Source organism: Nycticebus coucang, chromosome 15 (genome assembly GCF_027406575.1).
Source record: "Nycticebus coucang isolate mNycCou1 chromosome 15, mNycCou1.pri, whole genome shotgun sequence".
Classification (NCBI taxonomy): Eukaryota; Metazoa; Chordata; class Mammalia; order Primates; family Lorisidae; genus Nycticebus; species Nycticebus coucang.
Genome location: NC_069794.1, coordinates 93,737,301 through 93,763,624, shown reverse-complemented (window position 1 = coordinate 93,763,624; position 26,324 = coordinate 93,737,301). Strand labels below are relative to the sequence as shown.

Genomic DNA, 26,324 nt, shown 5'->3' with positions numbered 1-26,324 from the left:
GACCAGAGACAGTCTTCTGTTTCTTTTACTCTCCGATTCATTTATTTCTACTTCTATCATTATTTCTATCCACCTCTTGTAGATTCTGGGAGGTGGTTTCCTTTTTCACTTCTTTAGTTGAATTCCTGTTTACTTTTATTCCCGTATGAATGAATTATAATTGTAGATTCTCACTCTGTCACATGTCTTGCCAACAATATGAAGACTCCCTTTCAAGAACTATTTCTGATTTTTTTAGCATTAATTTTGTTGATTTCTTTGTGGGCTTGATTCCAAAGAATTGTTAAATTTTTAGAAAGTGTACACAGTCTTTTCACACATAATGGCACATCAGCTAAAGATTTAATAATGAGGTTGTAGACTTCTTTTCAGAACTCTGTAGACGTTCTCCAGGGTCTTAATGGCGTTTAGTTTCAAGGAAGTCCAGAGACAACCTGATTCTTAAGCTTTCTTTAAGGTGACTTTGTGGAAATGTGTCGAGAGAGGAGTATTTTTTTCTCTAATGCCACAGGACACAGAGTTTTGGATCTCATCATGAATCTTGCGCAGAAATATATTTTGAAGGATCAGGTTTAGATCTTTTTTTTTTGTAGACACAGAGTCTCACTGTACCACCCTCGGGTAGAGTGCCGTGGCGTCACACGGCTCACAGCAACCTCTAACTCTTGGGCTTACGCAATTCTCCTGCCTCAGCCTCCCAAGCAGCTGGGACTACAGGCACCTGCCACAACGCCCGGCTATTTTTTTGTTGTTGTTGTTGTTGCAGTTTGGCCGGGGCTGGGTTTGAACCTGCCACCCTCGGCATACGGGGCCGGCGCCCTACTCACTGAGCCACAGGCGCCGCCCGGATCAGGTTTAGATCTTTTCCAGTGTAATCTGTTGTATCTCTGGTTACTGCGTCTGCTCCATTGTCAGTTCCTTTGGCTGCTGCTTCCTTCACTCCCCACGCCCTTGGCGTGATACTGTTTCTTATGGGACAACACTATTATCTTCTTCATAGCTCTGTAAAATACCTATAACAGAGATGGAGATGTCTGTCTATACACATTTGTATCTTTTCTCTGTCATTTTAGTGTATTTTAAAAATTTTTTTACCTTTTCTGGCCTAGAAAATCTTTTGGTCTGTCTGTACCTCTCACTATGCTGTTTGACCTTTGATGCTTACTTGTTTTGTAATTCTGTGTGTGTGTGTGTGTGTACGTGTATGTGTGTTTTGTAATTCTTAATTCAGCGTCTGGCACTCTGTAGGTGTTCAGTAAATAGTTTTTGAATGAATAAACGTAGGCTAACTTTATACCTTGAAATTGCCCCATGTCAGTTATCTTCGGAAGTCACAATCCAAATTTGGAGCCTGTGTATACGTGTAGGTGTTATGTATGTACATGTATGTGTGTGTATGTGTGTGTGTATGTGTGTACATGTATGTTCTGGTCTTTCGTCTTGGCCTACTTTCTTGTTCCTTTTCTATTCTTTTCAATTGTGCCTGCTCTAGGTTTATAGAGAATTAATTTCAGAAGCAACCTTTCTTGTCCAAGTCTGTGGGGCATGTCTCTCCTTTTCCTGTTCTATTAAAAACAAAACAAAACAAAAGAACTTGCTATTTGTTATTTATTATTTACTCACTCTTGAAAGTGGAAAAGTAAGGCCACTTGTAACCGTAGCACTCTGGGAGGCCAAAGAGTGTGGATTGCCTGAGCTCAGGAGTTTGAGACTAGCCTCAGCAAGAGTGCGACCCTGCCTCTACTAAAAATAGAAAAACAAGTGGGGTGTTGTGGCGTGTACGTGTAGTCCCAGCTGCTGGAGAGGCTGAGGCCGGAGGATTGTTTGAGGTTGCTGTGAGCTGTGATGCCACAGCACTCTACCATGTTGACAAAGTGAGACTCTGTCTCAAAAAAAAAGAGTGGAAAAGCACAACAGGACCAGCATCAGACCATTGACCTTGTGTGCTACACGGTACTGCGCTGTCACCATTAATGCTGAGGGCAGGTTGATGGCCGCAGCCGCCGCAGTTTCAGTGCCTAGGAGCTAATGACAATCTGTTGGACTAACACACATCTTCTCCCATCTCTAGTGCTTGCTTTGCTGTTTGTTCTTTAAACTCTAAGGTAGACTTTATGGAAAAATAACTACCACCACTTTATTCCCAGAAAGCACTATTTTCAGGACTGTCCTGATCACGATAGATACTTGGAGTTAAAGCATCAGAATGGACAGAGAACGGTGATGAATAGTGTAGAGCCCATAACATGTGGCCTGGCTAATTTCAATACCTGGTGCTCCGTTTTACTTTAAAAACCTCTTCCGGGTGGCACCTGTGGCTCAAAGGAGTGGGGCGCTGGCCCCATATGCCGGAGGTTGTGGGTTCAAACCCAGCCCCGACCAAAAACTGCCAAAAAAATCCCCAAAACTTCTTCATTTTGCAGATAAGACAATTGGCATTTAGGCTGGGGTGATAATAACTCCTGAATCATGCAGTAGATCAGTTATCAGTCGAGTCTAGAGGGGGTTTGAGTATCTTATGTTTGTATAGCAGATGATTTTGAGCATCAGATGGCTCATTTCTTAATTGGCCAGTGGGGTAAATGATGTGATTGGGGTGGGTGTACATGTGGTGCCAGCACAGACACCCAGAGAGGGAAGAAGGCAGTCCCAAGATTTCCGTATGGGGGAGGTGTTCTGTCTGGGGGTGGAATGAGGCGGGCCGCGACCTGAGGAGAACTAGGTTAGGCAAGAGAGTTCTGTGTTAATTTGCATAGAACTTGGGGGATTTGGGCGCTGGAACGGTCTCATTTGAGAGCATGGGTTTTGATTTCCCTCAAAATAGAGGTCTCAAAATTGAAGCATGCACTAATGACCCTAGGAAAGTATAAAAAATTATTCAACTTACTTTATACCATACTTACTATAGTAAACTATTTAAAATATGAAATTGATTTTTAATAGGTATTAAGATGCGCTATACTGTGTGTTATTTCCCTGTTATATAATCCCATTGCTTCCAAAATGTTTGCTTTTTCTGCTTAATAATAAACCCCAAATAATAGGGATTGTGTTTTTCTTGTCATGGCTCTATCCCTGGTACTTAGCAAGGTGCCCGTGCTTAGTACTTACACAGATCATGTATTCCATGAAGAAATGAACAGAACAGCAGGCAGATGAAAAGTTAGGAGACAGTGAATCGGGAAGTCCTGGGCAGCCACCATCTTGACATTGGACGGTTTCACCATTAAGAATATTCATGACTCTGGCTCAGCACCTGTAGCTCAAGCAGCTAAGGCGCCAGCCACATACACCAGAGCTGGCGGGTTTGAATCCAGCCCGGGGCCTGCCAAACAACAATGACAACTACAACCAAAAAATAGTCGGGCGTAGTGGCAGGCACCTGTAGTCCCAGCTACTTGGGAGGCTAAGGCAAGAGAATCGCATAAGCCCAGGGATTGGAGGTTGCTGTGAGCTGTGACACTACTGCACTCTACCCAGGGTGACAGCTTGAGGCTCTGTCTTGAAAAAAAGAATATTTGTGACTCATGGGAGGAGATCAAAATATCGGTGTCAATAGGAGTTTGTAAGAAGTTGATCCAACCTTCATAATGACTTAGAGAGGTTCAGGGCTTCAGTGAAGGAAGTAACTATAGATGTGGAAATAGCAGGCAATCTGGAATTAGAAGTGGAGTCTGAAGCTGCCGACTGAACTGCTGCCATCTTGTGACAAGCTGGGCGGCTGAGCTGCTGACGGATGTGCACAGACAGGTGCTCTGAGATGGGATCTGCTCCACGTGAAGATGCTGTGAAGACTGTTGAAATGATAACAAAAGATTTAGAATACATAATAAAGCAGTGACAAGGTTTCTTTAGTTTTGAATGAAGTTGTACAATTGGTGAAACGCTACCAAACAGCACTGCACGCTACAAAGGAGCCTTTTGTGTAAGGAAGGCTCAATTTGTTGTCTTATTTTAAGAAGTTGATGGTGGGCAGTGCCTGTGGCTCAAAGGGGTAGAGCGCCGGTCCCATATGCTGGAGGCAGGCGGGTTCAAACCCAGCCCCGGCCAAAAAAAAAAAAAAAAGAAGTTGATGGGTGGCGCGTGTGACTCAGTGAGTAGGGCGCCAGCCACATCTACCGAGGGTGGAGGGTTCCAACATGGCCCCCGGCCAAACTGCAACAAAAAAATAGCCGGTCGTTGTGGCGGGTGCCCGTAGTCCCAGTTACTCGGGAGGCTGAGGCAAGAGAATCGCCTAAGCCCAAGAACTGGAGGTGGTTGTGAGCTGTGAGCCCGCGGCACTCTAGCGAGGGTGACAAACTGAGACTCTGTCTCTACAAAAAAAAAAAAGTTGCTGCACCCACCCCAATCTTTAGCATATACCACCCTGAAGCCAGCAGCATCAAGGCAAGACCCTTGACCAGCAAGAAGATTGACTCACTGCAGCCTCAGAAGATCAATAAAGTATTTTTAAATTAAGATATATGCATTGGGCTTTTTAGACATGATATAGACAGCAGAATAGTGTGAACAGCAACCTTATCTGTTTGACTTGCCTTATTGTAATACATGCTTTATTGCCGTGATCTGATTATTCAATATCTCCTAGATATACCTGTGCGTGAATGCATTTGGCTTCTTTAAATTCTATTTTAATGCTAAACATTTGAACATTCAGTATTAAAGATTCAGATGGCATCTTTATATTTTACAAAATAATGAAAAAATACAATTAACTGTAGGAGCCAGAAATGTCTAGGACATTTAAAATGGAATCTTAACTACTGTGCCTTCCTCTTTAGTTAAATAACTTGTTGAGTATGTCAGGGAACTTTTTGTTAAAAAAAAAAGGTAAGGTACGAGTAAGAACATGCTACTTGTACAAGGTGCTCTGAAGACCTGTAGTTTTCTCAACAACCCTAAGAGGGGGATATGTTCATCCCCATTTACAGATAAGAAGGCAGAGTCTTAGGTTCTGTAATCTGCCTGGGATCACCAGATGGTAACCAAAGGATCGCTGGATCTGCCCAACTATCTCGTGACTGACTCAGCCCCACCCCACCCTCCATAAACCTCTGCCTTTGTGTTTAGGTCTGCTTACTAGAGAAAAAATATTTAAAAAAAAACTCTAGGGCATCTTTATAATTTTCTTCTTGAGATTTATAAAGCAAGGAGGTAGGATGTTCTCTTGTTGGGTTCTGCACCACCCACTGAGAATCACAGTAGGGCCATCGTGTATCTTTGAATGCTGTGTCGTCTTTTCAGGGTCACATGTGGAAGCCTTTGAAGTGCTGCCTTGTGTTTTCACTGGAGTGAATGTAAGTTCCCCTCCCACCCTGAGGAGTTGGGTGTAGCCCCACCATCCTTATTGAAAACAGGAAATATTTTCACCATTTTCTATTTTATCATCAAAATTCCCACCAGAAGGTTTGGTTTTTACTTGGTAGCACGCACACATACACAATATCCCATTGGAATTTTTTGATCACAAACAATAAATCCTGATTTTGTTACTTAGAAGGAATTTACTGGATGGCTATAAGGGAGCTCACAGAACTCCCTAATATCTGTGGGGTGGATGCTGAGTCTGTCACGAGATGGTTGGGTACGTCTAGCAATCTGTTGGTTACTATGTGGTGATCCTGGGCACACTAAATTCTGGTAGAAATCCTGGTAGAAATTCTGAGGTACCAGAGGTGGGAAAATAGACAGGAATCAAGGGAGTTGAGGGATTCAGAACCACACCCACAGCCACAGCACAGAAATGCTGGTGAGGGCGCCGCTCTGAGCTGTGGATGTACTTGTGTATAATAATTCTTTCATTGATTAATTGCATCATTGTTAATCATAAAATGTTAGGAAAAGTGAAAGTAACCCAAATATCCATCAATAGGATGTTGATAAATTACCATGTATCTGTGGGATATAATATTGTTATAAAAATAGTATAGATCGGAACATACATTCAGGTACTGATATTCAGGATATTAAAGGTAGAAGAAAGTTACAAAACACTATGTTTGGGATTACTCTGTTTTTAAAATATATTTTTATATGTACAGAAAAAATTCAAAGAGGGAATATATACTACACTGTTGTCATCTCTGAATAGTTCTTGGTTCATATTTCTGTGATGTTTGAAGTATTTTTGTTACTAAATTGTAAAAAGATTTTGTCTTTATTAGCTTGAGTCTTCAATTACAAGATTTCCGGCCTCCTTCCCCCACCATATTTACCTTAGGGCAGTGACTGTCATGGGGCTTTCTCTGCTCTGCATGAACAGATATTCTCAACAGCTAGAATTGATACTCTTTTTCTCTACCTTACTCACCCTTCACCATGGCAGCCAGGATATAGGGGATTTTTCTTTTTCTTTTTTTTTTGAGACAGAGCCTCAATCTGTCACCCTGGGTAGAGTGCTATGGCATCACAGCTCACAGCAACCTCCAACTCCTGGGCTCAAGCGAGTCTCCTGTCTCCGCCTCCCAAGTAGCTGGGACTACAGGCGCCCACCACAACGCCCGGCTATTTTTTGGTTGCAGCTGTCATTGTTGTTTGGCAGGCCTGGGCTGGATTCGAACCCGCCAGCTCAGGTGTATGTGGCTGGTGCCTTAGCCACTTGAGCCACACACGCCTAGCCGATATAGGGGATTTTTCATCAGTGAGTATTACTGAAGGGCAGCACCTGTGGCTCAGTGGGTAGGGCACTGGCCTCATATACCAAGAATGGTGGTTCAAACCTGGCCCCAGCCAACTGCAACAAAAAATAGCCAGGCATTGTGGCGGGCGCCTGTAGTCTCAGCTACTTGGGAGGCTGAGGCAAGAGAATCACCTAAGGAGTTGGAGGTTGCTGTGAGCTGTGATGCCATAGCACTCTACCAAGGGCGATAAAGTGAAACTCTGTCTCTAAAAATATATATATATATGTATAACAATATTTGAAGAGTAAAGAACAGACTCTACAGGTGGAAGGAGGGAGGGGTGAATGGGTAAATTCACGTCTAACGGGCACAGTGTAACTTGGACTCAAACTGGACCTGCATGTAACCAACACATTTGTACCCCTGTAACAGTCTGAAATTTAAAAAAGGAAAAGAACTGACTAAATAATTTTGCCTTGTGTGTGATTATCATTGAGTATGCCATTAGTGGTATGCTTTCGACTATTGCTTTCCAAGAGTATATGCGTCAGTATTACTTTTGTGTTTTACACGTTTTAGTTTATCATTTATTATTGCCATCATTACTCTTTGGCTGAAGTATCTACTTTTAAATATTAGCTTATTCTCTAAAAGTATTTCCTCTTGTATTTCTATTGCAGGAAAAATTTTAAACTTTGAGTAAAAAATTTTACGTAAAGCTTTTTTATACATGGCTGAGCGTGATGGTTCACGTCTGTAATGCATGAATCTCTACAAAAAATGTTTTTAGAAAGTTATAGTGGTGCTGCACACCTTTAGTCCCAACTACCTGAGAGGCAGGAAGATTGCTTGAGCCCAGGAGTTTGAGGTTACAATGAGCTCTGAGTGCACCACTGTGCTCTATCCTGGGTGACAGAGTGAGACCTTGTCTCTAAAATAACAAAACTTTATAAAAATTAAATTTTATGTTTACGTATAAATTTAAATTTGGTATAAAACTTAACTCATTTTCATTCAATCACTTTTAATGTTTCAAATCTCTGAAGGGACATTATTAAAAACTTAGAAGACATTTTGTTGTAACAATTTACACACGTTGAGAGTTAAAGTTATGGTTTTGATTGGTTTGTTTTTAGCATTCCATACTGGAAGAAGAGCTCTCTACATAAAAAATGCCTTTGTTCAGCAAATCACACAAAAATCCAGCAGAAATTGTGAAAATTCTGAAAGACAACCTGGCCCTTTTGGAAAAGCAAGACAAAAAGACAGACAAGGTATGAGCTGAACAATGACAGTGTTATTAAAATACAGCTGAAATAGTAACATTGTTATTAAAATACATGTGTCCGAAGACCAGGATTTAACAAAAGCTTAATGAAGAATCCAATGAAGAGTCTAGTCTGTGATATACTCATAGTATCTCATAGTACAGTGAGGTTGATTTCAGGTTTTATGCACCTGATAATTATTTAGTCTGTTGTCTTGAACTCACGATTCACTATCTGGAGCCTCCGGTCAGCTGTGGATCCCTACTGACTCCTCACAGGTTGGACCTTCCAGCATAGGCAGTCCCCGAGTTACTAACATCTGACGTACGTATAACTTGCACGTACGAACAAAGGCTATTACAAGCAATAGATAAATGCACCTGTTCCAACTTAGATACACATTCAACTTGAGAACTATCATGCCGGACCTGTCTCATTCATAACCCAAGGATTGCCTGTACTTTATAATATTGAGCCAAATATCGACCTAAATAGAAAGAAAAAATGATCTTCAAAGAGGAGTAAATCTAAATGGCCAAAGAGAGAAAAGAAAAAAAATGTCGCTCGTTTTTACTGGTAATTAGGAAACAGGTATTAATACCACAATAAATTTGCATTACACACCTCCTGTCTTGGCAAAAATGGGAAGGTCCAATCCTAGTGAGTGTTCATGGGAATGGAGAACAATGAGACTGCTCGCTCACTGATACAACCGCTCTAGAAGCCAGTTCAATATTTTCTGTTAAATGTGAACATACGCGTGTGCCAGCGCACTGCAGTACGTGTTCTCACATCTAAACTCTGGGGATGTTCTTGCACACGTGCACCAGGAAAAATGTACAAGAATTTCCATAACATTGTTGCTCACAAAACTCCTCAATGGAAACAGCCCAGTGGCGACCCAGTAGAATCTGTAAAGAAGTTAGAGTGCAGGGCGGCGTCTGTGGCTCAGTGAGTAGGGCGCCGGCCCCATATGCCGAGGGTGGCGGGTTCAAACCCAGCCCCGGCCAAACTGCAATAAAAAAATAGCCGGGCGTTGTGGCGGGCACCTGTAGTCCCAGCTGCTCTGGAGGCTGAGGCAGGAGAATCGCGTAAGCCCAAGAGTTAGAGGTTGCTGTGAGCCGTGTGACACCACGGCACTCTACTCGAGGGCGGTACAGTGAGACTCTTGTCTCTACAAAAAAAAAAAAAAAAAAGAAGTGAGGGTGCAGCCATCAGTAGGGTTCTACAGAGCAACGAAAATGCAATAATGAAATGAAAATGTAGAGAAAGCTCACAAATATAGTATTGAATGAAAGCAGCAGATCAGGAAAGGGAGTGGGTCCTAGTGCATACCATGCAAAATCAGTGCAACTGAGCTGGTTTTGGATGCGTGCATAGCGAATAAAACTATGAAGCAAAGATGTGATCATCTTAGAGCTATAAAAAGGTTCATGGATAAGAGGCATCCAGTGACATCTGGAGTGCTGATGGTTTTTGACCCGGGTGATGATGGTCACAAAGTGTTTGCTCTCTGCCTATGTTTGAAGCACTCTCTGTGGACATATCTCACGATTTAAGAAGCTTCCAGTCTTTAATAAATTAAGGATGAATTGTTTCAGTCAGACCATAAAAGTATCTGGACATTAATGAGTTACGTTTATATAATTTGACTTTTCTACTCATTCTCTTCTTCATCTATCATGATTTCAGTACTGTACTTGAAAGTAAGAAAACTATATTTCTATTGCAGTAGTCAGAAAATTAAACTTTTAACTCAATCTGCTCTCCTTTCCTACCTGTATTAGTTTAACTTTTTAATTGAGATATAATTCACATTCTAATTTTCTAAAGAGTATAAATCAGCAAATCAGTGGTTTTTAGTATATTCACAAGATAGCACAGCCATCACCACTGTTTAATTCTAGAATATTTTCATTACCCCAAGAAGAAACCCTGTGAGTATTGTCAAATCATTCTCCCCCCCACACCCACAAATCTGCTTTCTGCCCTATGGATTTGCCTATTTAAAATATGGTGAATTTTTTTTAAGTTTTATAGATAGCAAAGATTATGTAAGAAGAAAAAGTGGATTGACAGAGTTCATGGATTTGAACAACTTAGGATTTCATATCCAGCTCATTAAAAAATCAGAAGAATAAGGATTTGTTGAGAAACCTTAACACAAAGCTTTCTATAAAGATTAGTGGCTACTAGGCTGGCACGGTGGTGCACGCCTGTAATCCTAGCACTCTGGGAGCCTGAGGTGGGTGGGTTGCTCAGGACTTTGAGACCAGACTGAGCAAGAGCGAGACCCAGTGCCTAGAAATACCCCGGCATTGTAGTGGGCTGCTCCCAGCTACTCAGCAGACTAAAGCAAAAGAGGATTGTTTGAGCCCAAGAGTTTGAGTCTGCTGTGAGCTAGGTCACCATAGCACTCTACCGAGGACAACAAAATAAGATAAGACTCTGTCTCCAAAAAAAAGATTAGTAACTGCCATTAAGTCTTTAGACCATTGTCAATTTAATTTTCAAGAGTAAAATTTGTATTAATTGAAGATTATTTCAATTATGTTGACTAAGTAGAAATACTAGACATCTTTTTTATATACATAAAATTTTAGCAACATTTACCGAAATAGAAAAATCAGGGCCTACTAAACAGGTTTTTGTTTGATAACTATCCAATGATCTTTATAGATAAAGTGGTTCAAGAAATGGAGTTTTTAATTGTTTTAAATATTAGCATACTTTCTGGTCGCTAGGCTTCGGAAGAAGTGTCGAAATCACTGCAAGCAATGAAGGAAATTCTGTGTGGTACAAATGACAAGGAACCTCCGACAGAAGCAGTAGCCCAGCTGGCCCAAGAACTCTACAGCAGTGGGCTGCTGGTGACGCTCATCGCTGACCTGCAGCTCATCGACTTCGAGGTAACTGTCTGTAAGATGCTCACAGCTCTGCTGTTTAGTTTTTATATGATGACCATTAATGTTTAGCTTCATTCTTTATTTATTTATTTATTTATTTTTTGCTGGGGCTGGGTTTGAACCCACCACCTCCAGCATATGGGGCCGGCGCCCTACTCCTTTGAGCCACAGGCACCGCCCATGTTTGCCTTCATTTTTTTTTTTTTAATTTTTTTTAATGTAATTCCATTTTTATTTTCATTCCGCTTCTTATTTGTTGACTTTGTTGTTGTTGTTGTTGTTGCAGTTTGGCAGGGGCTGGGTTTGAACTCGCCACCCTTGGTACATGGGTCTGGCACCCTACTCGCTGAGCCACAAGCACCACCCGGCTTCATTCTTTTATTATGGCTGCCTGTAGATTATTTTAAAACATTTTTTCTAAAACTTCTATAATCACTTACTTTAACTTATTAAAAAAGAGCAAAAAGTTATATACTATGGTTAAGTTTTATGCAGCTAAGTGGCAAGGTTAATGGCTGATAACCATAATAATAATAACAGTAGGTAGCATTTATTATGTTCTATACACCAGTATAGTTTAAAGAACTCAACACATTTCATTTTTATTTTTGAGACAGAGTTTCACTGTGTCACACTAGGTAGAGTGCCGTGGCGTCACAGCTACAGCAACCTCAAATGCTTAGGCGTGATTCTCTTGCCTCAGCCTCCCAAGTCCCACCTATTAGCTGGGACTACAGGTGCCCCACAATGCCCACCTATTTTTTGGTTGCAGTTGTCATTGTTGTTTAGCAGGCCCAGGCTGGGATCAAACCTACCAGCTTCGGTGTATGTGGCTGGCGCCCTATTCACTGAGCTATAGGCACCGAGCCTCAAGTAATTTAATTTTTAAAACTACCTTTTTGGTTAATACTGTATTATTAGCCTCATTTTATAGATGAAGAATCATATAAAATTATTAAGTAATTTGCCCACAGTCACTCCATTAACCGAGAACTTAACTTGAGATTCAAATTCATGCAGTTATCTACCAAACCAATTAAAATGTCATGCCAATAATTTAGGAAATTTGTTCAGTCCTAGTAATGTAATATCTTTATCTCATTTTGAAAGGAGTTATATCCGGTTTATCTAAATAACAGATTGACTAAATGAAACAAAAACTTAGACCCATATGACTATGTATAGGCATTTTATTGTCTATGGTGTATATAACTTAGAATAGCAGTGTCTACGAGTGAAACATGCATACGCAAGTTTGGGCCTTGACTGTGGAGGTGCTGAAGGTCCTGGTTTGGCTTTGTGGATGTGTTGTTACCATAGTACTTTGTAAAGTATCAGGTAAGTGCTTGGTTCTCCATTAGTTCTCAGAGATAGAGGAGATACGCAGATTTCTGAAGTGAATAGCTTTTAGTTTGAGTCACTGAACAAATGGAACAAAAACTAATTACAGTGATTAGGCCAAGATAAGGTCAGAGCTTTGGGGATCAGTGGAAATACTAGCCCACGGCTCCCTGGGCATAATGAATGGGGAAGATTGTTGGCAAGTGGAGCTAAGGAGGAGGAACACAGAGCCAGGCTGCTCAGGAGCTGTGTGGTCAGGTGTGCTGGCCAGACCGGGACTGATGAGGGCCCCTGGGGCCAGGACTGCAGCTCATCCTTCCTTTCCATGCACCTGTCTGCCCCTGCCTTCCAGTGTCTTTGTCAGTCTTAGACATGCTCCAGCCCAGAATCTCTTCTTTCTTTTTCCTCTCACTTGGCTTGCTCATTTTTCCTTCCCATCTGTTTTTTTCCTTGTATTTTTTAAGTTAATTTAAAATTAGATACTATGAATGTTTGTAGAATCTATGGCAGAGCAGAGCATCACTTGGCTTGGACCTAGAGTTGTCTACAGTCCCAGCTTTGTTATTTCATAGTCATTGACAACCTCTTTGAACTTTTCTATCATCTGTAAAATAGGAATGATATGAACTTATAGCATTTTTTTTTTTTTTTTTTGAGACAGAGTCTCTAGCTGTCACCGTGGGGAGAGTGCCATAGTGTTATAGCTCATAGCAATCTCCAACTCTTGGGCTCAAGCGAGCCTCTTGCCTCTGTTTTTCTATTTTTAGTAGAGACAGGGTCTCAACTTTTGCTCAGGCTGGTCTCGAACTTGTGAGCTTAAGCAATCCATCTGCCTCAGCTTCCCAGACTGCTAGAATTATAGGTGTGAGCCATCGTGCCTGGACTTTTTTTTTTTTGAGACAGAGTCTCACTATGTCACTCTGGGTAGAGTGCCATGGTGTCATCATAGCTCATGGCAACCTCAAACTCTTGGGCTCAAGCCATCCTCCTGCCTCAGCCTCCCAAGTAGCTGGGTCTACAGGCACCCACCACAACACTCAGCTAGTTTTTCTATTTTTAGTAGAAACGGGGTCTCACTCTTGCTCAGGCTGGTTGAGAAGTGAGCTCAAGCAATCTCTCTGCCTCAGCCTCCCAGAGTGCTGGGATTATAGGCGTGAGCCACCACACCTGGCCTGTAGCACTGTTTTAAATAGTCAACTAAATAAAAATATATATAGCTACACATCATATAAGAACACTAAATACAAATGCAAAATATATACAGAAGTCAAGGAAGTTAAGTATTTTTATTTCCTGTCTAGAACTAAAGTTAAATGTAAGCTGGTTTGTTTTTGCTATAACTCTTGATTTTTTTTTTTTTTTTTTTTTTGGAGTTTTAGATATAGTTGGTCAGTGATTATACATTTCAAAAATGATTTCCTACTTTTAGGTTACATTGTTTTCCTTTCCTTTCCCTTATTTTTCCTTATTTTAGATAGTTTCATTCTGGATAGAGTGCCATGGGATCATAGGTCACAGCAACCTTAAACTCTTGGGCTTCCGTGATCATCTAGCCTCAGTTTTTCATTTTTAGGAGATGTTACCCTTGCCTAGGCTGGTCTCGAACTCATGAGCTTAAGCAGATTACATCCTATTTCTATAATACTATATAGTATTAGTTTACTATTGTTTTGCTTGTTTTCCTGAGAAAATGAGTAAAATTGTAGTACCGGATATGTGCCATTGACCAGTATATTAAGCTATTGTCCCCATTCATTCCTAAGTTTCTTTGAGTTAGTTGATGAGATTAGCTCAATTTGCAGTTGAATGCAGGAAGGAATATGACTTAGGATGGTGATGATTTGAAGAATGAGTCAGGGACGAATGTTGTCCAGCACAGTGACCTGGAAAAGCCTTGAGCACTCTCAGAACATCGTGGGTTCACAGTGCTCTCCAAGGAGTGAGGTGAAAGGGAGGGGGCCCCATCACAGTTGTAATTAGCATTGGCTCTGATTACGGAAGTGGAACATTCAGAAACAGTTGTGTAAGTTTCTCTTCTTTTAAATGATTTACTGAACATGAATTAAAAATTTAAAGAGGAAGTTTATTTCAAAATGATTTGGAATTAAGACATTTGATCACTGAAAAATTGAGTCAATCCTTAGCAGGTAAGCTTTTATTCTCTAGAATCCTTGGAGAAAAGAAGTAAGAATTATCCTTCTGAGTATCTGAATTATCCATATAGCTGGAGATTAAGTCTTCAAATGCAGAGTTAATTATTTTTGTGGATTATTTTACTTTTTAAAATAAAATGTATTACATACAGAGGGCACCCAAAAATGTACATACATTTTAGGAAGGGAAAGACTGTATGAAAATTGTCACACTCAATATAGACCAACCCCAGAAGATGAACACAAAGCACACGGAGCAGTGGTTGAAATTGCAAAACTCAACATGACTTGAGTGTTGCAAGTTTAGTACAGTTTTCTCTTTATTAAAATGCATCTACCCTGGCTTGGCGCCGGTAGCTCAGCAGCTAGGGTACCAGCCACTACACCTGAGCTGGCAGGTTCAAATCCAGCCTGGGCCCTCCAAATAACAATAACAACTACAACCAAAAAATAGCCAGGCATTGAGGCAGGCACCTGTAGTCCCAACTACTTGGGAGGCTGAGACAAGAGAATCGCCTAAACCCAAAAGTTGGAGGTTGCTGTGAGCTGTGGCGCCACAGCACTCTACCCGGGATGACAGCTTGAGACTCTGCCCTTATTATTTATCTCCCCTCCAGAACAATATATGAGATATAATAAGCTTTTACTGTTGACTAAAAACAGTCATTATGAAGATCTGTTATTTTGATGATAAGCCAGCAGGGAGTTTTTACCTTTGTTTATTCAGTTGGTAGAACCCAATGCCTAGAACATAGCTGTAAATGAACGTGGGGCTCAGCAGATGCAGCCGTCCTCCTCTAGCTCATAGTAAATAAATACTTCTTGATTGAATGGATGATTTATGTATGAATGAAAAGCTCTTAAAATTTAGGACAGTTCACTTTCAAGAATTCCTCCAATTACCTGTCTACAGGAAGGAGGCAGCATCACTAGCACAGTTGGCTACTTGAAGAAATGCATGCATCTTGTATCTCTGTGAACTGGAGACATGGATGGTCAGCCGGTGGGCAGCTCTCCTTCTCAAGTCTAAAGTATCCTCGTAAACCAGCAACAGCTTGATAAAATTTCTCCTGACTTCAAAACTTCCTCTAAGCATGCAGAACCCCTACCCTCTTGTCTCCTGGTTCATAGGTAGCACTGGGACAGCCCCGTTGGTATTATCTTGAGTGACGAGGACTGTGTTTACCACATGTGGGCCTGTTAATTGGTTGGTTGGTTGGTTGGTCGAAGGAATGAGAATGAAAAATCAAAACAGAGATAAAGGAAATAGACCAAAAGAAAAGACCTATCAGTAAGCCACTTTTGAGGGATTAGTAAATTTTTTAGATTATTTATTTTTAGATTATCTAATAGACAATTTTTCAATTATCTATTAAAACTACTTTGTCTAAAGATGGGCATAGCAGGAATGGCCTCTCATGGTGCTCCTTCAAAGAGCACAACAGTCATTTGACTGTAAACCTTTTGGTACGTTTTCATAACAGGAAAGAAAAATTATTATTTGGGGGATGGGCTCCAGCTATTGCCAAATAAGCTGGGGGGTGGTACCTTCCTTAGAAAAAAATAAACTTTTGTTTAGAAGACACTTTGATGGGCCTTTTTGTTAGCTTGAAACGTTAGTCCCTGGTGGTGCCTAAAAGAAAAAGACTGAAAGAAAAGAGCTTAGATTCTTTTCACATAGTCAAGTAACAGAAATTTGAGAAACGCCCTCTGTCTAAGGTTGATGGGAGCAGGAAGTATTAACAGAAGGAAGAGAGGAGGAAGGTTTGGACTGAGGGGAGGAGTGGGCTCTGGAGCCATGACAAAAGTAAGGAGCTTGTGAAGAAAGTGACCAGGAAGGAGACTGAGGGACCTTGAATAACAGTGACCCGCAGATACCAATTTGAAGCTGTTTCTGCATTGTACTATAATTACCCTTTGTTTAGTTTTAAGCCCTTGATAGAGGAACTATGTGCTAATTATGTATGTTGAGTGAAGAAGTGGTTTTCTGTACTTGGGGTAAACAGGGTATTGAGAAAATAATCAATTGTAGGATGCAAGACAGTGAATAGGGTTGTTTGAAAAGATCTGGGAGCAGGGATTTGGAGCCCCAGAGCTGACAGCAGTCATGGTGTTTGAGGGCAATGACATGGATTGGGTTCAGCAACTAATTCCTGTGTGACAAACCCATTTCTCCTTCAGGAATCTGGAGGAAAGTGGCCCATTAGGGTGAGGACAATCCTGGAGGGTCCTGCTGAATAATGAATAATGGCTTGTTAGGAGGTAGACCTCTGGATTTGAAAAAAAACAAACTCATAATTTAGCCATAAATTGTTATCTAATCTTTTTAGCCTTAAAATTGCTGACAGGAAAGGACTGTTTCTGCATATTCTTATGAGGTTTAAAAAAATGACTTGCGGCTGAGTGTAAAACTTCTGATTTTGTGGGCCGAGGATCAAACTCAGTGCTGTAGTTTTTGAGGTTTGGCTGCTATCCAAGACACAGTTTCAGACTCTTTGATGTTTTGAAACACAATGTCCGAAGAGATCAAAGGATGAAAAAGGTATGGCATACAAGCACTGATGCATTCATCATTTTAGAGGCAGGTGTGCCTTGCCAAACTGGGGTGGATGCAAAGTCAGCTGCTCAGGCCGAAGAACAGAACAGCTCAAAGAAACAGAAAAGTTTCCACTGTGATAACTTAGGCTCTGATGATTATTTCTTGCTATGTTAAAAAAAAAAGTCAGCGAAACAAACACTCTAGGATCAGCTTTCTAAGTAAGCCATTTTATTATCCTACGTTTTTGAAAATATTCATCCCCTAAAATTATTTTTCTCTTCCCCGACCCTGATTAAAGTGGTCCTTTGGTTTTATTACTATAAAAGTGAGGCAGAAATCATAAAGCCTTAAAATACAAACTTTAACTGTACTTTATGCATTTAGTAATTTGAAAGGTTTGCTATGAGTGTAGGCCATTGATTCCAGTTGATTTTATTTGGTCCTGATTCTATTTTGTTGTGTATATATTCTGCTGTGCCCATTCTTAGGCAAATTGAAGAGTTTACAGTTTTAGGCGGGGAAACACTATATTATAGCAAATGGAATTTTACGTTATGATTATACTACTGCCCTCTTAAAATTAATGAATATAAGCTTTAAAAGCCTTTATCTTATCAAAGTACATAACATATGGATGATTAAAAATGATATTTGACATCAGGCTCTTAATCAGAAGTGAAACCTATTAATTGTTTGTAATAAAATTAAGACAGTGACCATTTTAGTTTGACTGTGCCACACATTTTAGGGATTTTAATTTGCCCTAGGATACAGATTGCCCATAGCATGTGCATGTGTGAAATATTTTGTCTGCCCTGGCCCTTTGCTCTCTAGGGAATGCTCCCTTCGTTCCAATTCTCAGTCAACATGACACCTTGCCCAGCACAGAGCTGCCTGCCTGGCCTCCCCATGGACATCTGACCCAGGGTCTTTCTGCAAGAATTCTGGAATTAGAACTGAGACAGGACCCTAGTTTCCACCCCGGAGCTAAAGATGCTAAATGTAATTTTTTCATTAGTGGCCAGGCTTCCTACCATGGGGACTAAAGAAGCAGAAGCAGCCAGCCTGCTGTGAAGATAGTAGAATAAAAGAGACTGGGGAAGGGAGGGAAAGCTTCCCCCCATAGAATTCATGTAACGTTTAAAGTTAATTCCACTTAAAACTTTTTGAGAGCAATTAATTATGTGCTAGCCTGTGCTTGAGTTCCCTAAATCTTTCCCAATATCTATAAATTTGATATTTTAGGTTAGTTTGGATTTGAGTCCCCAGCAACAGACTACTCTGCCTGTCTAATCCTGCCACCGAAGTTCAGCACAGACGTTGGTCTCCATCCATCTCCCTCAGGCACACCCGTGCACGTGCACACACCAGTGAGAACAGAGCGGTCCGTTACTTCAGGGACTACAATTTGTATTTTCTAATTGAACTGTAAATTACACACAGTAACTTATGTTCCTCCTTTTCAGTGCATCGAGCAAGGGCAGTTCCATCACTCCCCAGAATCCTCCCCTGCCTTTGTAATCAGTTCTTTTTCTTCCTCCCAGCCCCTGGCAAGGACTGATCGGTTTTCTATTCCTGTATTTCTGTTGTTGCAGAAAGTTCAGATAAGCAGAATCATATTTGTAACTTTTTGAGCCTGGCTTCTTTCATGAGGCCTAACGCATTAGCGATCCGCCCGCACTGTTGCCCCGCATCAGGATTTGCTCCTTTGCATTGCTGAGTGGCAGTCCACAGATCATGTTTCCGTTCCCCACTAGAGAGCGGTTTGACTGATTTCCAATTTTTAGCAATTAGGAAAAAGCCATTACAACCATATGTGTGTAGTTGTGTGTGTGTGTGTAAGTTACCATAGGTTTTCATCTCACTTGGGTAAATACCGACTAGGAGTAGACTTGTCGGGTATTGTCAGCTTCTGTTTGTTCTGTTTGTTGTCTCAGCCGTTCTCACGGGAGTTAGTGATGCTGCAGATCTCACAGTGGGTTTAACTTGCATTTCCTTAGTGACCAGTGACGATGAGCATCTTCCACGTGCTTATTCACCGCCATGTCTCTTCTTTTGTGAAGAGTCTCTTAAGATCTTTGGTCCCTTTTACATTTGGTTGTTGAATTGTGAGAATTCTTTATGTTTGTATATTCCATATGCAAATCAACGGCTTGTATTTTAAAACGGGTGTTCTCTGATCTCTGCCCTCTTTTTTCGCATTTGCCATTTCTCATCTGTACTGTCAGTAAGGATGATTTTTTGGGGGGGGACAGAGTTTTACTTTGTCGTTCTTGGGTAGAGTGCTGTGGCGTCACAGCTCACAGCAACCTCCAGCTCTTGGGCTTAGGTGATTCTCTTGCCTTGGCCTCCTGAGTAGCTGGGAGGGTATTTTTTTTTTGTTTGTTTGTTTTTAATTGCAGTTTGGCCAGGGCCGGGTTCAAACCTGCCACCCTGTGTGTATGGGGCCAGCGCCCTACTCACTGAGCCACAGGTGCCGCCCAGTAAGGATGGTTTTTACTAGCAGTTGCTTCTGATTGCTATGACTGTTTGCTCCACCCTGTCTTCCCTCCTTTTCTCTTCCCTTGTTCGATTTTAGCTGGGTACTTCCATTTGCTTATCTGTGGTGGTAGATATCATGAAAACTATGCACAGACCTATTTGCTAATTAATTTTCATTAGTGTTTGAGTATTTAGTGTGTGGCCCAGGGCAACACTTATTCCAACCTGTAGCGGAGAAGAAAACAGGTAGGACCCTGCCTCCCCCGACAGCATCTTGTGTTAAAGCTGACCTTTTTGAATTTGCCAGCAAACACAAATGCCTCCTCAGGTGTGAGATAGGATCAGTTACATTGCATGTGATCTTAGAATTGCCAACTAATTTTAATCATTTTTAGTTATTTCTGGATGTTGCTTTTTTATTACCAAAAATGTTTTGAGGGTTTTTTTATTTTCTTTTTTTCTGACCGTTCTAGGTCCAGGGATTAAGATTTGGAAGCCTGTAGGTGGAGTGAAAGTTTCTCTCCATGTAGATTTAGTGTGGTGAGTGGACAGCTACAAAGGTCACGCAGAACAGAAACCATTCGCCCTCTTCTACCCGCTTCCGTCTCCTGTAACCTTCTCCATTCTGATCCTTCCTCTGCTTTGGGACGCAGTGCCTGGTAGCAGAACTTGTGTTCATGATCTGTGGGAGGCTTCCTTTGCCTTTGCACACATTTGCTAATGAATCAGAAGAATGTTTTCCTCTGTGCAGAAGTTGGATGGAGCTCTGTGGCCCTTCATTTCTGCTCTTTGCTGGAATGCTGTACAGAAGTATGCTTGTGGCATTTTACTGGGAAGTATGAAAAACATGCTCATATGACATTTCAAAGAGGGTTGATGTTTATTCTGCAGTTTTACACTGTAGAGTCTAGAAAGGTTTGAGCAAAACATGATTTCTTTCATTTTAAAATTCACTTATATTTAATTATACCTCTTTTAAACAGCACATAGAGTCTCTAACATCTGTATAAATGAAATTATATAGTGAACATTTTTAGTATTTTAAAATTATGAGAGCAACTGATTCTGAAATTGATATAGATATTTATCATCTCCTAATTGTGGAGACAAATTAAAATTTGGAGATTGGTATAGTATTTTTTCTTTTTTCCTAATGTTTATTTTTAATTATTATGAATACATAATAGTTATACATATTTATCAAAGTGTACAGTGTATAATGATCAAATCAGGGTGATTAGGATAGCTATCGTCTCAAGCATTTATCATTTTTGATGTTTTTTTCTTTTTCTTTTTTTTTTTTTGAGACAGAGTCTCACTTTATTGCCCTTGATAGAGTACTGTGGCATCACAGCTCACAGCAACCTCAAATTCGTGAGCTCAAGTGATCCTCTTACTCAGCCTCTCAAGTAGCTGGGACTACAGGAGGCTCCCAAAGGGGCCAGCTATTTTTAGGAGGGGATGGAGAGGGACTCGCCCTTGCTCAGGCTGGTCTCAAACTCCTGAGCTCAAGTGATACACCTGCCTTGGCCTCCCAGAGTGTTAGGATTGCAGGCGTGAGCCACCGTGTCTGACCTTGTGTTTTTCTTAAAAGAAAATATTATATACTCTTCTTTCGTATTTACCTGTTCTTATTTCTCTGTCTCCTTTTCCCCTGAGTCCTCCCTTCTTCCTCCATGATTCCCTCTCTTTTCTTCTGTGCTCTCTTCTTCCTTTATTTCCATCTTCCTCTTTTTTTCTCTCCATGTAATAAAGTGAAAACAATGGAGAACTGTAGATATTTCTTTTTTTGTTGTTGTTGCAGTTCGGCCGGGGCTGGGTTTGAACTCGCCACCCTCGGCATATGGGGCCGGCGCCCTACTCACTGAGCCACAGGTGCCGCCCCTGTAGATATTTCTTATATCTAATCACCACCAACATTTTGATGTTCCAGTTTCTTATGTCTACCTGTTAGATACACCATAATTTATTTAATAAACCGTGCCCAATTCTCAACATTTTGATTGTAAAAATTAACCTGCTTATTTTGAAATAATTATTGATTGGCATTCAGGTTTAGGAAATAATACGGAAAGATCCCAGGTACCTTACCTAGTTTCTACAGGGCTAATATATGTAATATCTTGAAAAACTATACAACAGCAATACAACCAGGATATTGACATTGATGAAGTCAAAATATAAGACATTTCCATCCCCATGAGGTCTTTCCAGTCACCTTTTTATGGCCACACCCACTTCCCTCAACCCCATCACCACCCCACTCCACCCCTGACTTCTGGCAAGTGCTAGTGTGTTCTCCATGCTTATAATTTTGTCATTTTAAGAATGTAAATAGGGCGGTGCCTGTGGCTCAGTTGGTAAGGCGCCGGCCCCATATACCGAGGGTGGCGGGTTCAAACCCAGGCCCGGCCAAACTGCAACCAAAAAATAGCCGGGCATTGTGGCGGGCGCCTGTAGTCCCAGCTGCTCGGGAGGCTGAGGCAAGAGAATCGCTTAAGCCCAGGAGTTGGAGGTTCCTGTGAGCTGTGTGAGGCCACGGCACTCTACCGAGGGCCATAAAGTAAGACTCTGCCTCGGGTGGCGCCTGTGGCTCAGGGCGGCACCTGTGGCTCAAAGGAGTAGGGCGCCGGCCCCATATACCAGAGGTGGCGGGTTCAAACCCAGCCCTGGCCAAAAAAAAAAAAAAAAAAAAAAAACTGCAAAAAAAAAAAAAAAAAGACTCTGTCTCTATAAAAAAAAAAGAATGTAAATAGAGCTGTACGGGGTGTAACCTTTTTTCACTCTGCGTAATTCCTCCAGGCTCCTCTCACTTGACGTCTACATCAATAGCTTGTCCTTTTTGTTGCTGGACTGTCATCCGTGGTGTGGATGGATCACAGCTGGTGGGTCTAACCAGTTACCTGTTGAAGGATTTCTGGGTCATTCCTAGCTTTGGGCTATTTGTGTAAAGATGACTTTTAATCTCTCTGTGATAGATGTCAAGAGTGCAATCCTGTTATGGGTGGTTGTGTGCTTAGTTCTTTAAGAAGCAGTCAGGGTGTTTTCTTGATCAGCCATACTGTTTTACATCTCCACCATAACCTATGAGCACAGCTCCTCTTCACTCTCACTAGCATTTGATGTTGTTGCTGTTTTTTAATTTTAGCCATTCTGACTGGTATGTGGTAGTATCTCGTTGTGGTTTCAATTTGCAGATTCCTAAAGGCTGAAGATGCTAAACATCTTTTATGGGCTAGTCGCCATCTGTGCATCCCCTTCGTTGGAATGTTTCTTTGTTTCTTTTGCCCAAGTTCTAATTGGATTCTAAATTTTTCATACTATTAAGTTTTTGTTTTTTTTTTTTTTGATTGTTGGGGATTCATTGAGGGTACAATAAGCCAGGTTACACTGATTGCAATTGTTAGGCAAAGTCCCTCTTGCAGTCATGTCTTGCCCCCATAAAGTGTGACACACACCAAGGCCCCACCCCCCACCCTCCGTCCCTCTTTCTGTCATACTATTAAGTTTTGAATTTTTTTTTATGTATGTTCTAGATACATGCATGTCACATATAATCTTTTGTCGCCTATAGAGCTTGCAAGAGTGTCTCCCAGTCTGTAGCTTGCCTTTTCATCCTATGAACAGGATCTTTTGGAGAGCAAAGTTTCTATATTCTTAGGAAGTCCAATTTATTACTTGTTCTTTTTGTGGGTTATGCTTTTAGTGTCAAGTCTAAGAAGTTTATGCCCTGCCTTAGATCCTGAAAAATTTTTCCTAAAAGTTATATATTTTTATGTTTTGAGTCTATAATCTAATAGACTAGCTAATTAACAAGCTAATTTTTTATAAGATCAATGCTATTCTTCCAGAATGTTTTCTATCTATTACTATTTTCAGTAGATGTGTATTTCATATTTTATGTGACAGGTAGTTTTAAGATTGATCAATTAATTGAATAATCTTCTTGGTCTTCATTTGGGGTCTTGGTTGTTTGACTGTCCCTTTGGTATTAAAAAGTGCCAAATTAATAAGAGGGATTAATGGCCCATGTGTGAGATAAAGGACACATAGCTGGTTATGCCTCTAAGGTAATGAATCAGTTTGATAAATTTTACCGAGTGCCTACCACACAAGGTCAGAAGTTTGTGAAGTCATCCCAGAGAAAGTGCTACCTACCTCATTGCAGAAAACAACTAGGGTCTCCTTCAAAGCCCGCACTCCCCGTGGCCATCTGGTGACTGTACTGATGTTCAGTAATGAAGTATGTAGCACTTTCTGTAGGATCACTTGGCAAAGTTAATTTTCTAACCTTGTATTCTGGGCCCTGATATGGACATTGAAATATGACCTGTCTTCCTGGGAGCTAATAGTGCAATCTGAGTTAGAGACAAAATTTTCACTTCAGCATACAGTGTTGAGTACGGGCAGTCAGTTCAGTGTGATGGTAAAGAACCCAGACTCCGGACTCCATCAGCCTGGGGTGGAGGTCTCCTGCCTGCCTTCTGGGTAAGGCAACCTCACCAGTCCCTTATTTCCTTATGAATATGTACATGATAAGGTTGTTGCAAAGACTGGGTAACACACGTAAAGCTCTTGGCATAAGGGTCAGCGCTCAACGAATCTTTGCTGCTTCGATGGGGTAGAGGTGGGGGTGGTGGAGGAGGAGATAGAACCTGCCGTGGAAGTTGGAAAGTGACAAATAGCGAATGAGCCTGGAAAAGTAGGCAAGGACCAGGTCACGAAGAGTGTTGGAGCGTTGGGCTTTTTTCTAAGTAAAAGGAAGGTGTTGAGGAGTTTAGGGGAAGAGAATGTATGGCCAGGTTTGCATTTCTAGCTAGCTTACTCTGCGCAGTGAGAATGCTCTGAAGTGCAAAGAGAAACTGAAGCAAGCGATTTTATAGGTCAGTTGACAGATGAAGGTCAGAGCCAGGGCCGTAGTGATTGACAATATGGTGTCATCCTTTACTTATTTTCCATATGACATGCTCAGGTCCAATCCAGGGCTTGTTGGAGCACCAGGCTGGACCCAGGTTGTGGGGTCTGTGGAAGTCCCTGAGGACTCTGAGAAGACCCAGGCATGATTGGCTGTATAGTTCCTCTGTGCCCAGTGACTGACTCAGGGGTCCCTTCTGTCCCTGTAGACTAGATATGATTTCTTATGATCACCAAAGTCAAATATATCCATCTAATGTACAACTTGGATTCTTTTTTTTGGAGACACCAAGGTTAAAGAAGACTGAATAAAGCAACAAAGTAAAGGGAAAAATTATGAGGCAATAGATCTAAGAAGGAATTTTATTCTAACCTAAATTTTACTAAAATCTTTGTTTTATCTGTTTTTATTCCTTATGAACATTAAAAATATAAATCATAATTATTTTCCTTTTGAATAAGCTAAGAGGTAAAAATATCAAGAATTCAGTTCCTTCGTATTCACTATTTTATATCGCTTCGTACCCTTGTATGTGCTAGTGTGGGAAATGGACATGTAATTGGTCAAATGTCACACAATGCGCAGCCTGTGGTAGGGAGCTGTGCACATTTTGTACACTCTGAAAGCACTTGTAAAGTTATGAAAAGGACAAATGTTTCTGCATATTGTAAAGGATGGTGCTATTTCTGTTGTATATGTATGTCATGCACACAGCACACCATATAATTCACCACTTTAAAAATATACAATGTAATTGTCATTTGTTTCTTTAACAGGGAAAAAAAGATGTGACCCAGATATTTAACAACATCCTCAGAAGACAGATAGGCGCTCGGAGTCCCACTGTGGAGTACATCAGCGCCCACCCCCACATCCTGTTCATGCTCCTCAAGGGGTAGGCTCTCAGCCTCCGTCCCAGGATGGCTCAGTTCTGAACGTTGTTAAAAGGCCTCCTTGCCTTTTCTTTGTGGCAATAATGAGGGCTGTCTCTGGCGAACTCAACTTGCTCCTTAAGACTGTATCTTGCTCTCACCTGTTTCTCTTTCTCAGTAAACGTTATTATACTCTCCCCTTACCAAAAAAAAAAAAACAACAAAAAACAAAAAACCTCTAATAGTTGTTAAAAGTACACAGAATTAGCTTCATTTAAGATGTGATCAATTCCCTTTTGGAGTTGCAGTAAAGGTAATTCTTGAATTACAGAAGAGAATATGTCTGGAGAAGAACAAGAATTCTAGTCCTGTATCCAATTTCTCTTGTACATTTTTTAAACATCGAATTGTATCAAAATAAAACATAATGTGTAGTTTAAAAATCAGCTGCATCAATGAGCAGCAGCTCTTTGCCTTTTCCTTCATTTTTCAATCCTATTTCCCAAAGACAACCACTTTCATCTTTTTTATTTGTTCATTTTTTTCATTATACATTTACTTCCCTGTTAAAAATAATCATTTATCGGGCGGCGCCTGTGGCTCAGTCAGTAAGGCGCCGGCCCCATATACCGAGGGTGGCGGGTTCAAACCCGGCCCCAGCCAAACTGCAACAAAAAAATAGCCGGGTGTTGTGGCAGACGCCTGTAGTCCCAGCTACTAGGGAGGCTGAGGCAAGAGAATCGCCTAAGCCCAGGAGTTGGAGGTTGCTGTGAGCTGTGTGACGTCATGGCACTCTACCCGAGGGCGGTACAGTGAGACTCTGTCTCTACAAAAAAAAAAATTCAAACATTTTAGAAACGTTCAATATAGAAAGAGAGCGCATCTCATAATCTCCTCCCAAGAAACCATTGTTGGTAACTAGGGGACTACTCTGACTTTCCTTCTCTATTATTAATTATTCTTCTATTTTTTAACCCAAACTTTTCAGCCATCCCTTCACATTGATTTTTTTTTTTTTTTGGAGAGACAGAGTCTCACTTTATGGCCCTTGGTAGAGTGCTGTGGCCTCACATAGCTCACAGCAACCTCCAACTCCTGGGCTTAAGCGATTCTCTTGCCTCAGCCTCCCGAGTAGCTGGGACTACAGGCGCCCGCCACAACGCCCGGCTATTTTTTTTTTTTTTTTGGTTGCAGTTCAGCCGGGGCCGGGTCCGAACCCGCCACCCTCG

General features: G+C 41.1%; 1 protein-coding gene across 3 annotated transcripts in view; it reads left to right on the top strand.

The window, feature by feature from the left end:
- Positions 1 to 26,324, top strand: part of CAB39L (calcium binding protein 39 like) — a 124,220-nt gene that overhangs the window by 59,802 nt on the left and 38,094 nt on the right. For all 3 annotated transcript variants that reach the window (XM_053563752.1, XM_053563751.1, XM_053563753.1), the window contains exons 2-4: positions 7,757 to 7,894; positions 10,633 to 10,797; positions 25,000 to 25,118. In XM_053563752.1, the coding sequence (XP_053419727.1) occupies positions 7,793 to 7,894; positions 10,633 to 10,797; positions 25,000 to 25,118 (386 nt within the window). In that variant the 5' untranslated portion in view covers positions 7,757 to 7,792. The remainder of the gene's footprint in view (positions 1 to 7,756; positions 7,895 to 10,632; positions 10,798 to 24,999; positions 25,119 to 26,324) is intronic.